This window comes from Podarcis melisellensis (genome assembly GCF_964234715.1).
Source record: "Podarcis melisellensis genome assembly, chromosome: 6".
Lineage (NCBI taxonomy): Eukaryota > Metazoa > Chordata > Lepidosauria > Squamata > Lacertidae > Podarcis > Podarcis melisellensis.
In genome coordinates, this window is record NC_138538.1 from 10259537 (window position 1) to 10272864 (window position 13328).

General features: G+C 46.1%; 1 protein-coding gene across 2 annotated transcripts in view; it reads left to right on the top strand.

Moving 5' to 3' along the window:
- The window catches only part of LAMA5 (laminin subunit alpha 5), a 200918-nt gene that overhangs the window by 115036 nt on the left and 72554 nt on the right, over window positions 1–13328 (top strand). For both annotated transcript variants that reach the window (XM_081916565.1, XM_081916566.1), the window contains exons 17-23: window positions 1161–1213; window positions 2502–2601; window positions 3670–3722; window positions 4600–4705; window positions 5704–5803; window positions 6653–6809; window positions 9849–9978. In XM_081916565.1, the coding sequence (XP_081772691.1) occupies window positions 1161–1213; window positions 2502–2601; window positions 3670–3722; window positions 4600–4705; window positions 5704–5803; window positions 6653–6809; window positions 9849–9978 (699 nt within the window). The remainder of the gene's footprint in view (window positions 1–1160; window positions 1214–2501; window positions 2602–3669; window positions 3723–4599; window positions 4706–5703; window positions 5804–6652; window positions 6810–9848; window positions 9979–13328) is intronic.

The following is a 13328-nucleotide window of genomic DNA, read 5'->3' on the forward strand; positions in this document are numbered from 1 at the left end:
CCTATTTTATATTGAATTCATTTATGTATGGCTTAACATTTTCAAAAACAAACAAAAACAAAAACATTTCCTAGGTGGTTTTACACCCTGTTTTAAAAACAACAAATAGAACATTGGAAAATATTAGAATACAGTGGTGCCTCGCAAGACGAAATTAATTCGTTCCGCAAGTCTTTTCATTTTGCGAGTTTTTCGTCTTGCGAAGCACGGTTTCCCATAGGAATGCATTAAAAATCAATTAATGCGTTCCTATGGAAACCGAACCGCCTTCAGACCAGGTCTGGGGACAGTCTGTCCCCCGACCTCTTCTGAAGGCTGGCGGGGGGCGAAAGTCTTTGCTTCCCCCCCCCGCCTGCCTTCCCGGGACAGCGGAGACTTTTCCGCTGTCCCGGGGCGATCTTAAAATGCTGGCGGGCGGCAGCGAAGGCAGCGAAGGCCAGCATTTTAAAAGCCCCCGGGACAGCGGAGACTTTTCCGCTGTCCCGGGGCGATCTTAATGCCTGCCTTTCCTGGACCTCTTCTGAAGGCTGGCGGGGGGCAAAAGTCTTTGCTTCCCCCCCCCGCCTGCCTTCAAAAGCCGTCCTGGATAGCGGGAAGCGCTTCCCTGCTATCCCGGACCGCTTTTAAAATGCTGGCGGTGGGGAGCAAAGCCTTTCGCCCCCGCCGGTGGGGAGCAAAGCCTTTCGCCCTCTTCTGAAGTCCGGAGGGGGGGAAAAGGGCTTTGCTCCCCACCGCCAGCATTTAAAAGAGGTCCCCGAGATTTCCCTATGGGCTTTCGTCTTGCGATGTAAAGCCATAGGGAAAATCGTCTAGCAAAGCGTCGCAAAAACCGAAAAACCCTTTCGTCTTGCGGGTTTTTCGTCTTGCGAGGCATTCGTCTTGCGGGGCACCACTGTAAATGAAAATCAAATATAAAATTTAAAAACCCCACAAATTTAAAACATTATAACTAACAAGAAAACAAAAAATATTTTCTTAAACATAAGGAACAATCAATACAAATAAACCCTAAAAACAAAAACACAATAGAAAATCCACGTATAAAGTATTAATAGTGACTAAACTGCATCTGATCTTTCCCTGCTTAGCTGATTCCATTTGTTATATGAGTGCCGGCTCTTATGTGTGTGTGTGTGGTTGTTTTTCTCTCTCTGTTTCAGTGGGCTCTTGTAATCCTGCGGGGCTTGCAAATGCAGACCCTTCCCTGCCAGTGGTGAGTACTTCCTGTTTCTGTTGGATCTTAGTTTTGATTATTATTATTTTTACGCATCATGTTGAATTTTTAAAATTTATTATACACCTCATTGAGTGTCATGAAAACTGGCATCTCTGCATCGTCCAAAAGAGTGGATGCTTTGCATGCAGAAAGTTCGGGGTTCAATCTCTGGTGTCTCTGATTGAAAGACCAGGTAGCAGATGATGGTGAAGAAACTTGGGCCAGATTCCTCTACCTGGTTCCATAAGCAGAAACCAGTACAGTGGTACCTCGGGTTAAGCACCGTATTTTCGCTCTATAAGATGCACCAGATCATAAGACGCACCTAGTTTTTGGAGGAGAAAAGAGAAAAAATATTCTGAATCCCAGAAGCCAGAACAGCAAGAGGGATCGCTGCGCCGCGAACCCTCTTGGTGTTCTGGCTTCTGGGATAGCTATGCAGCCTGCATTCGCTCCCTAAGATGCACACACATTTCCCCTTACTTTTTAGGAGGGAAAAAGTGAGTCTTATAGAGCAAAAAATACGGTACTTAATTCATTCCTGAGGTCCGTTCTTAACCTGCAACTGTTCTTAACCTGAAGCACCACTTTAGCTAATGGGGCCTCCAGCTGCCACCACATCGCCGGAGCATGATTTCTGTTCTCATCCTGAAGCAAAGTTCTTAACCCGAGGTACTATTTCTGGGTTAGCGGAGTCTGTAACCTGAAGCGTATGTAACCTGAAGCGTATGTAACCCGAGGTACCACTGTACAAGGATTCCTGCTAGTGCAGCAGGGCTTTGCTGCCACCAGAACTGAGCACAAGGGGAAGAGATGGGTCCTTTCGGCAAGCAGGCAGATCAAGGAAATGATCTCCTTAGCGCAACATTGAATTCCACCCTCTGCCTGAGGCTCTGAATGGTGCCACTGCCAGAGAGTAAACAATACGGGTCTAGATGAACATATGGCAGTTTCCTGTGTTCCTAATCTACATTGCCTTTGATTGTCTTCATCATGGGTAGGCAAACTAAGGCCCGGGGCCCAGATCCGGCCCAATCGCCTTCTAAATCCGGCCCATGGACGGTCCGGGAATCAGCCTGTTTTTACATGAGTAGAATGTGTGCTTTTATTTAAAACGCATCTCTGGGTTATTTGTGGGGCATAGGAATTCATTCATCTCCTCCCTCCAAAATATAGTCCACCCCACCCCAGCTGAAAAAGTTTGCTGACCCCTGGTCTTGATTCTTAGTACGCAATTTCAGATTTTTCTCTCTCTCTCTGCTTCCCCCTTTCCCCTCCTCCTCAGGGGTCCTGCGAATGTCGAGCCTATGTGGAAGGTGAAGCTTGCGATAGGTGCAAACCGCTCTACTGGAACCTGACTCCAGATAACCCATTTGGATGCATGAGTAAGACCCTTCCCATGTCATTCTTCCAGGAGGCCTCTCATCTAAGCTGCTCTGGTGATTTAAGCAGAAGAGGGTTCCCATTTCTCCGTTTTCTGAACACATTGCGGAGGCAAAACTATGGGGGCAGGGGAAGCCTTTGGGCGTGGGCCACAGCCAAACAGAATAGCTGAGGTGCTCTGGTCTCCTTTAATGCTGAATGGAAACAAGGATCAGCAGAGCAAGTACAGGAAGCCAGCAAAACTTATGCTATCTTAAATTAAGGTGGGATAAAAGGTAAAGGTAAAGGGGACCCCTGACCATTAGGTCCAGTCGTGACTGACTCTGGGGTTGTGGCGCTCATCTCACTTTATTGGCTAAGGGAGCCGGCATACAGCTTCTGGGTCATGTGGCCGGCATGACCCATTTACCTTCCCACCAGAGAGGTACCTATTTATCTACTTGCACTTTGACGTGCTTTCGAACTGCTAGGTGGGCAGGAGCAAGGACCGAGCAACGGGAGCTCACCCCGTCGCGGGGATTCGAACTGCCGACCTTCTGATTGGCAAGTCCTAGGCTCTGTGATTTAACCCACAGCGCCACCCGCGTCCCTAAGGTGGGATAAGTTGCCCTTATTCGAAACTCTATTCAGGAGTGTGGTTGCTGCTGGCTGAACTGGTCTGAGCCTGGCAGAGGTCAAACAAGATTCTGCAGTCAAGTTTGATTTACTCCACTGTTTTTGCCGGTTTCTCTCTCACTGTTTATATCTACCTACCTATCTGTCTGTCTGTCTGTCTGTCTTTCTGTCTATATATCTTGGGGGAGCCACCAACTGTCCTGGGGTAGATTAGTACACTGCGTTAGTTTAGACCATCTCATTCCAAGTTTTTGCTGAATGTCCTCTTTGCCCTTACATAGCAGATCAAGAGTTTACAACCACGACTGTGACTTCTGTTTGGGGCTTTTACTGTCTTACTGACTTCTGCCATTTCTGCCTGCCTGTCTGAGGATTAGCTGGCATCCAGCTATCTTCAAGTTAATTGCTGGATAGACTTGAGGAGTCATCTAACTACCCCTTTCTGTTTCCCCTAGGCTGCCAGTGCGACACCATGGGGACAGTTGCAGGTGTTGCTGAGTGCCAGCAAGTAAGTTTCACACCGTGTGATGAAATCCACTCTGAGGTCCCGGCTAGGACCCAGGTCCTGCCAGGAGAAACACTTGCCTTGATGCCCTTTTTACCTTGAAACATATCATCCCAAGTGGAACAAGCCATTATAAATCTCATCTTAACTCCTGCTCTACAGAGCAATCCTGCTGCTTCCTGACTCTTTACCAGTGCATTTTGGCAAATGCACACCAGATGACCAGAAGCATTCTGGAGATATTTTACTTTCCGTGCAACAGCATTATTACAACACTGATTTATTTAGAAATTTGTTGCCTGCTTTTCATTATCAAGTAATTCCCAAACAGGGCACAGTCCTAATAAAACACAATCTGATCGTACAACCAATGACTGAACAATGAAGCCGTCAAAGCAGGCAAGAGCACAAAGATATAAACTAAATGTGGCGTCACAGATTTAACCAACAGCCTGAGTGAATATGTTGATCCTCACCTCACTTGGCACAAAAAGCTTATAACTTTGTGCCAGCTGTCTCTAAGGTGGGAGTTCTGTGATTGAGGTGCCTCTTGAATTATACTTGATTTATTCCAATGCAAGGCATGGGCAGTAAAACAGGCATTGCTTTTATTTTCTATTGCTTTCATAAGGTTTCAGCAAATGACACAATGTTCTTCTAATATTTCTGTGAGCATTAGGGCTACAGCAGAGGTTTCTGGTTGTTGTTCTTAGGGCAAAACAGAGCAGCTGCTGTTGCATTTCGCAGCCTTTGTCCCCTTTCTCATTCTTTCACCTCCTCACATTTCTTTGCCCGTACAAGAAAAGCCAGCTAAGGCCAGGGAGGTTAATTTTGGGGAGCTGCAGCAGGCTGATTTTAACATGTGGCCTGTGTCTCCTAGGGTGACGGACACTGCTTCTGCAAGCCCAATACCTGTGGTCAGTTCTGTTCAACCTGTAAAGAAGGATACTACAACCTGGAGAGCGGGAATTACTTTGGCTGTCAAGGTGTGTTCTTTTCCCCCTGCTATCTGTTAGCCGTTGGGTGGGGACAAAAGTCACAGAGCCCATTAGCTGGAACTGAGGAACAGTTGTCCTGTCAAGATGGGAAGCAGGGTTCCAATGTGGGGGGGGGGGCATATTAAGGGAAAGAACAAATTTACTCCAGACTTTCAAAGGAAAGGAAGGAGGTAAAGAAAGGTTGGAGGTGCAGTCGCTCAGGCCTTAAAAATCAATTTCAAAAAAGTCAAAAAGGTAGAGGAGAAAGAGCAAGCCCAGATGAGAGGAGTTGGAAAAGGTTTATTGAAACAGGCATTACTGAGAGACGTTGATTAAACTGGCACCTATTTTATTGTATACCGTATTTTTCCGTGTATAAGACTAGCTTTCCCCCCTAAAAAATAATGTCAAAAATTAGGGGGCATCTTATACATGGGGCCATCTCCCCCATTTTCTTAAATCTGAGTCCCCCCAAATAGAGTACGTCTTATACATGGGGGCATCTTATAGACGGAAAAATATGGTACTTTATTTTTAGACCAAGAGAATGGAAGTTGAGCTTAGATCAAAGCTGGACACTGTATTGGGTACAGATTGCACAGCTTCTTGATGTACAACAGAACAAAGCGTGCTAAAATTGGCTGGGTTGTTGTCCTTCATCAGTAATACAAACAGATACATCTATGGCACTGAAAGGACCGGGAGTATCCATTGCTGTCTATTTTTATTAACTATGCAAGGCTGTATCCTTGGATGAGTTAGGATTATGGGGAGTGGTCTGCAAACGGTGATGGGGAGACTGCCTGGTAGGGAAACAGCAGGCATAGCTTCTGAAATAGAACAGGGAGGCAGTGGAAACGGATCCAGGCAGGGCCAGAAGCCAACGCGAAAGCAGATACAATGGAATAAAAATAGTGTGCCATGCCACTGTCACTCCCTCTGGTGCCAGGCTATTTGGGGCCCATTAGCAACTGCAGAATGTAAAGACGTGTGCTTCCTATCTACAGGATGCCACTGTGACATCGGTGGGGCAGCCGGACCGGCGTGTGACGAGAAGACTGGATCCTGTCGCTGCAGACTGAATACGCAAGGCCCCACTTGCACTCAGTAAGAGGCTGGCTGCAGCTGCAATGCAGCAGGGCAAACCTATGGCGTTAGCCGCCTTGCCATCTTGGATTTCAAACCCAACACTAGCGTTCTGTGTATTGAGTGGGTGAGGTGGAGAATGAGAATGGGTCATTTGGGGTAGCAGACTAAGTGAGATGTGCATAGATGCTGCAGAAAGGTTCTTCGCCTATGTGTGTGGTTCTGCAGGTTTTTAAGTGGGGGCAGGGGGAAGCTGACTGAAGGTAAACATGATACAGTGGCACCTTGGGTTAAGAACTTAATTCGTTCTGGAGGTCCGTTCTTAACCTGAAACTGTTCTTAACCTGAAGCACCACTTTAGCTAATGGGGCCTCCTGCTGCCGCCGCACGATTTCTGTTCTCATCCTGAAGCAAAGTTCTTAACCCGAGGTACTATTTCTGGGTTAGTGGAGTCTGTAACCCGAAACGTCTGTAACCCGAGGTACCACTGCACAGGTTTATAAAATTATGAAAATAATTCCTCTCCCCTCCTTCTGCCAGCAATCCTGTGAAGTTGATTGGTTGGAGAGGTAGGGAGGGAGAATATCCTGACGGCCATCTAGTCCAATGCAGGAATGTGTCTGTGGCCTGTGTATAAAACATGAAAAGCCGCATGTCATTTATGTAATCATTCTGGGCAGATGATAAGTATTTTCTTGGGGTATGGATGCAAATGTCCTAAGCTAGAGTGACTGACTGCGTTGACTAAATACTAGTTCGAGTTTTTGCTTGCTTAGTTCATCCCAGACATGTTGAGGCTGAGTCTTTCCTACATTGTGGTGCAGATGGAAACCCAGGCTGTTAAGAGTGTGCCTCACTTTTTATCTGCAGACCAGCGATAGACCATTATATCCCTGACCTTCATCACCTGAAATATGAGCTGGAAGATGGGACTACGCTGGATGGACGGCCTGTTCGATTTGGCTACAACCCCTTGGAATTTGAGAATTTTAGCTGGAGAGGATATGCACAAATGTCTTCCATCCAGGTAGGCCTTAACTCCCCACCTCTTTCCTTGGGCAGATAGCAAAGGCACCTTCAAATGTTATGGATTTCATAAGAGCAAAGCACTTCCACATAGAGAAAAGGATAAAAAATATATATGCATGCTGAGAAGCTGCAGTCAGCTGCATCTGCTCATCATCTGTACTCCGAACGTTCCTGCAATGAAATAATGCATGATCCATGCGTGAGTTTCAAGATTTTAATATGTGTAAGTGCTTGCACTATTGGAAATATGTGGCGTTTCAAGACTAGAGATCTCCTACGCATTTTACCCAAAGGGACTCCTAAAAACAGACACAGCCCAATGCAAGCGGTCGCTCCATATTTGTGTGCATATGCTTCTACATTGAAAGCCTGTTTGTGCTAATGTGCTCTTTAGGCTTAGGAAGAGAACAGCGGGATGATAGGAAAGGTCCCAAGTCCTGGAACCGCTTCATTATGTCAGCCTTAGTTCATTTAGGGGAAGATGGCCAGGCAAGAACTATATAAGGGGACTGCCAGTTAGAAAGACAACACACAAACAGGTCTCCTAAGGGGCTATTCTCCCTCTTCCTGTTGCAACTCTGCATAACATCTCCCTGCTCCTCAAAGGAAAGGAAAACCCTCTTTGCTTTTTCCTGTGCTGCATGTGGCTTTAGTTGCTCTTTCATCTGTTGAAGAGGGTGGCTTGTTTATTTCCAGGCTTTTGTATGCTTGAATGACAAGAGAATGAGACTGTAACATCTGCTGAGCTTGCTCCCACCTGAGATGTGGTTCCTCTCTGAAATCTGGAGACCTCACAGAGAGAGTGTGTGTTTATGTGTGGTCTATGTGGTTCATTTGAAACTCTCTTATATGACTTTATTCTTTAGGAGAGGGTTCTTAGATTAAAGATTATTTTTGTTTTATTTCTGCCCCTTAGGAAAATGTGCCCAAGGACAGACTTTCCTTGTTCTCTTTAGATTTTTGTGTGTGGTGCCTGCTCTCTCATTTCGTGTGCCATTGTTACAGTCCCACCCTTAGCCTTTAATAGCCAGAGGCTCACAAAGTGCTCATTCCACAATTTAGTTACTGTCTGAAAGGTGCAAACGAGGCTTTGAAGGTAGTATTTTGTCTTGCTATAGAAACCCCCAGCATTCTTGGATAGAGGTACATGCCTTGCTTAGCCTTCTCGGAAATGTCAGCTTGAGCTGGAGCACTACAGCTAATCCGCATATTCAGTTTGCACGTGGTTAATCTGATTTGCATGGATTCTTGATGCCAGCCCATTGGTGTGGACAACTCCCAGTCTTTCCACTTGCATTTTCCAATCAGTTAATGTCCCAAACATGGCAGTCTTTATAAATGCCAGGAGATACAAGAGCAAAATTAATTTTAGGCTCATAATGCCCACACATTTTTTTATGATGCAGTGATGATTGAATGCAGTCTGAATATCACAGAGAGTTGTGTGTATATGCACATCTGCCTTCAAGAAAGATACAGGCAGTGCTCCCCCGCCCCCGGAAAAATAGGTGCCGGAACTCACCATGAAGTTGTTACAGTAAGTGCCACACCTTTTAACCAAAAAAAGAGAGGTGCTGGTACTGCGTACTTTTGAGTACCCCATGAATAATAATTTTTAAAAAACCACTGGATATAGGTGTCCTTAATCACCCATTGGCATTCCTATCCATCTCTTTCTCACAATCAGATTGATGTGTAAACTTTTCCCATGTTAGTGTTAGGAATTATTTGCAGGGCCACTTTTGTGATTTTTACTTGCAAAAGGGGAAGCAGCCTTTCTAAGGACATCAGAGCCCTGCTGAATCAGACCAAAGGTCTAGTTCAGCATAACAGACCCTGTGATCTTGCCTAAAAGATAAAGGGACCCCTGACCATTAGGTCCAGTCATGGCCGACTCTGGGGTTGCGGCGCTCATCTCGCTTTATTGGCTGAGGGAGCCGGTGTACAGCTTCCGTGTCATGTGGCCAGCATGACTATGCCGCTTCTGGCGAACCAGAGCAGTGCACGGAAATGCCGTTTACCTTCCCGCCAGAGCAGTACCTATTTACTTGCACTTTGACATGCTTTGGAACTGCTAGGTTGGCAGGAGCAGGGACTGACTGAGCAACGGGAGCTCACCCCGTCGCGGGGATTCGAACCGCCGACCTTCTGATCGGCAAGTCCTAGGCTCTGTGGTTTAACCCACAGCGCCACCCACGTCTACTCCCCCTTTAATGGCATCTAAGCAGCAGGCCATCACTGCACCTTGTGGCAATGGGTTATGGATTTTGTATGCACTCGGTGTGCTTCTCTTTAGAAGTCGTCATCTTCTCTCGTCTCTCCCTTTTCTCCCTTCGGCTCTTGACTATGGAATGTCTGTTTCTGGCTGGATAGATAGCCTTAGGTGGAATGTGCAGCGAGTGTTTCAGAGGCATCTTTCCAGGCCATCCCATTAAGAGCAGGATGGGGCTGGCATGATTTCCTCACCTGCTTTTGGCATGCTGCTTTTGGGAGCAGGAATACGGGAGTGCTGTGCTTGAGCTGGTGGCTGGTGGCAGGTGACGGTGGAGGTTTATTTAAGGTGTGCTCTGCTTCTCTCCCCTTTCTCTCCCACCAGCCCAAGGTAGTGGTGACCCTCAGTGTGACCTCCCCTGACCTGTTCCGCCTCGTCTTCCGCTACGTCAACCGGGGGCCTGCAAATGTGGAAGGGAGGGTCTCAGGCCTTGAGGAAGGAAAGTTTAATGTTTGTGGCAACTGTAAGTGCATTTTTCACTTCTAGACTAACCCCTTTCGAAAACCAGTTGATAAAGGAGCCGATCTTTGCTTTTTCTTGCAAAGCAGCGTTTTCTTCTCCCTCCCCAAAAGCCACCACCACCACCACTCATTTCGTAGATTTTGGATCTCCTCAAGCAGTTTGCTCTTAGAAACCACAAAGGGTGGGGAACCTAGAGAGGCAAAGAGAGAGAGAGAGACAGAGAGAGACAGGCAGGGCAGGCAACAGACTCGCAGTCTGCCCTGCAATGATAATGTGCCCGATGTGCTTTTTCGCCTTTTGCAGAACAAAGTCAAATTCACAGTGCGGGTCAGAGAAGCGGAGATCTATCTCTTCCATGTCATCTTGAGATATATTAACTCAGGAAGTGCCACTGTGTACGGCAAAATTACAGCTTATCAGCCACGAAGGAGAGGTAAGGACCCCAGATTTCCCTTGTCCCCCCAATTCCATAATTGATCTGTTGTCGCGGTTTCCATTCTCAAGCTGCTCTGTGTTGCCGATCAAACAAAGCATTTTCTGAAGCAACCTATTATATCATATACTGTTCTAGAATTGAGGGGAAAGGCCAATAATTGTTAATGCTTTGTAACAATTCCTCACTCAGGCTTTTGCTTAAGTGTGCCTTCAAACCAGTGAACTTCCACTTGTTTTGTGCAAATACTTATTGTATATAAAACTATGGTAACTGATCATTGTGACCGGGAAAATATGATGGGGTAGGATTTTAGTGCTAAACTGTTAAGTTACAGCTTGAGTCCCATTTTTTGAGCCTGTTGACCAGAGGATGTTAAGAGGGAATTTGTTTCTCTTTGGTGTTAAACAAGGCAAAGTAACATTTAGATGCCTTTGATCTAGCAGGCTATTATTATTATGTTCCTATTTTTCTTCCAAATCATTACAATCGTCATTCACAGTGAATTGCATTCTGAAGAGGTGAAGTACAGTCATACCTTGGGTTACAGACGCTTCAGGTTGTGTTTTTTTCGGGTTACGGACGTGCCGAAACCCGGAAGTACTGGAAGGGGTTACTTGCAGGATTCGGGGGTCGCACATGCGCAGAAGCACTAAACTGCACTTTGCGCATGTTCAGAAGTACAGTGGTGCCTCGCAAGACGAAATTAATTCGTTCCGCAAGTTTTTTCTTCTTGCGAGTTTTTCGTCTTGCGAAGCACGGTTTCCCATAGGAATGCACTGAAAATCAACCAATGCGTTCCTATGGAGACCATCCGGGGACAGAGGGGAAGCGCCGCACACCTTCCCCTCTGTCCCCGGACCTGTTTTAAAGCAAGGGAAGGGGCAGCGGGGAGAATCGCTTCTCCCTGTTGCCGCCCCTTGGTTCAAAAGGGGTCCGGGGAGAGAGGGGAAGACGCGCTGCGCTTCCCCGCTATCCCCGGAGCTTGCGGGGCAAGCTTCGTTTTGCGAAGCAAGCCCATAGGGAAATGCGTCTTGCGAAGCGGCTAAGAAAACGAAAAACTCCTTCGTCTAGCGAGTTTTTCGTCTTCCGAGGCGTTCGTCTTGCGGGGTACCACTGTACTGAATCGCAACCCACGCATGCACAGATGCGCCGCTGCGGGTTGTGAGCACTGTGGGTTGCAAACGTGCCTCCCGCACGGATCATGTTCAGAACCCGAGCATCCACTGTATAAAGAGAAGACTTTAAAACAAATAAAATTGTCTATGGATTGTATTCAATGCTCACAGTAGACCCATCAGACTTAGTTTTATCGATTTTAGTGGGTGTGGTCTGAGTAGAACTTAGTTGGCTGCAGTCCTGATAAAACAAACAAACTTAAACTAGATTGTATCTAGTACGTCTGGAAGATAAGGAAAAGATTGTTTGAATCCCCCGCTTTGATTGCAGTAGCAGACAGGAAGGATTCCACTGGCAGCCTCACCGCTTGTACTAATGGGATGTAGTTTTCATTCTTTGCTGCTTTAGCCACACTGTGGCATATATATGCAAATGTGGAATGCAAGAAAGCTGGTCAATTTTATGTCTAGCCTGGTGTATGGTAACTCTTCCAGTTCCTAATCTCACTTTCAAATCCTCATTCATGCTGACAGCAGAATTAACTGCAATTGCTTCCATAGTGCTAGCCTTGAAATATTATGTTTGGGCAATGGAAGGCTTTTCTGAAAGGGGGGCGGGGAGGCAATTTTGTTAATGGAGTTCATTTTTAGCCATATAACTTCTACCTTCAGGGGTTCCGATTTTCACTTTTACTGATTCAGAAAGGGAGCAATTCTTATCTCAATAGGCAGCTGCAGTAGCTGATATATTAAAAAGGACTTCATAATTGAGTCCGTGGAGCACTGCATTATAGCACTGTTGCTGGCAAAGTCTGTACAGAAGTGTCATTTCCAGGCTCTGTTAGGAATGTTTTCACTGAACTTAAAAGGACATCTTTATGTCACTAAAGAGGCACTTTTTACATGCATTTATAAAACACAAGTTTATTTCATTAAAGAAATGCAGCTAACGTATTTCAATATGAAATTTATGATATTATTTCAGGAAACATGCAAAGTTAACAAATAAAACATACAAATAAGTTGAGTCCCCCCTGTCCCCAGCGCTTCAAGAATTGAGTTTGGCCATTCTCTTGAGTGCTCAGGGAGTGCTCAGTGCTTCCTGTTCCTTCTGCGACATCACCACATTGGAAATTGTGTTGGTTCCTGAAGTGCCGACAACTTGCTCATCTTCTGGACCTGGGTGGGGAAAATGTGAAGTTTACCTTCTGATATGATGCTATCTGAACAGGAAGCATGAGAACGGTGTGTAACAGCAGTGATTTTGACCAGTAGTGGCTGGTCCAATTTCAGTTCACCTTCAGCCAGCCACATAACACCTTCTTACTTACAACCAGAAAGGAGTGATACTGCCTGTCGGCTTTCTATACCTTCGTCTCAGTGTGGCCCTTGCAGAACTCAGCAGGGAAGAAGATGGGATCTGCCTATCAATCGGCTGTAGCTCCAATTACTGTAGGGTCCCCCCCCCTCTGCCCCACAAGTCCCCAAAAGCCAATGCTTTCTGATAGCACCCTCAGTCTGGGCTCCTTCCATGTGGTGGTCATTCTGACACGGTATGAGAACTGGAATGTGAACACCTCTGGGGATCATGTGATACACGTCTGTCGCAGATAGCATCTGTGCCTTGAAATAGCAAAGCGGGAGTTAGCTTTTATGATGGAAAAGGAGAACATGTTATAAGATCTTCGGTGTTTTAGCTCTGCTGTGTTGACACACGTTTTGCCACTGGTTGTTTTATTTATTTAGTTTTGCAGTTGGTTTCATTCCTTTTGATTTTTAGGGATTTTTTTAAAAAAACCTTTTATTGTTATCTGCCCAGGGGACAATGTTAATTGGGCCATGTTGTTGTTGTTTAGTTGTTTAGTCGTGTCCGACTCTTCATGACCCCATGGACCAGAGAACGCCAGGCACCTCTGTCCTCCACTGCCTCCCGCAGTTTGGTCAAACTCATGCTGGTAACCTCGAAAACACTATCCAACCATCTCGTCCTCTGTCGCCCCCTTCTCCTTGTGCCCTCCATATTTCCCAACATCAGGGTCTTTTCCAGGGAGTCTTCTCTTCTCATGAGGTGGCCAAAGTACTGGAGCCTCAGCTTCACAATCTGTCCTTCCAGTGAGCACTCAGGGCTGATTTCCTTCAGTATGGAGAGGTTTGATCTTCTTGCAGTCCAAGGGGCCATATGCAGTCCATTGGGCCATATGCTAATGATTTAAATACAGTTTATCCCCATGT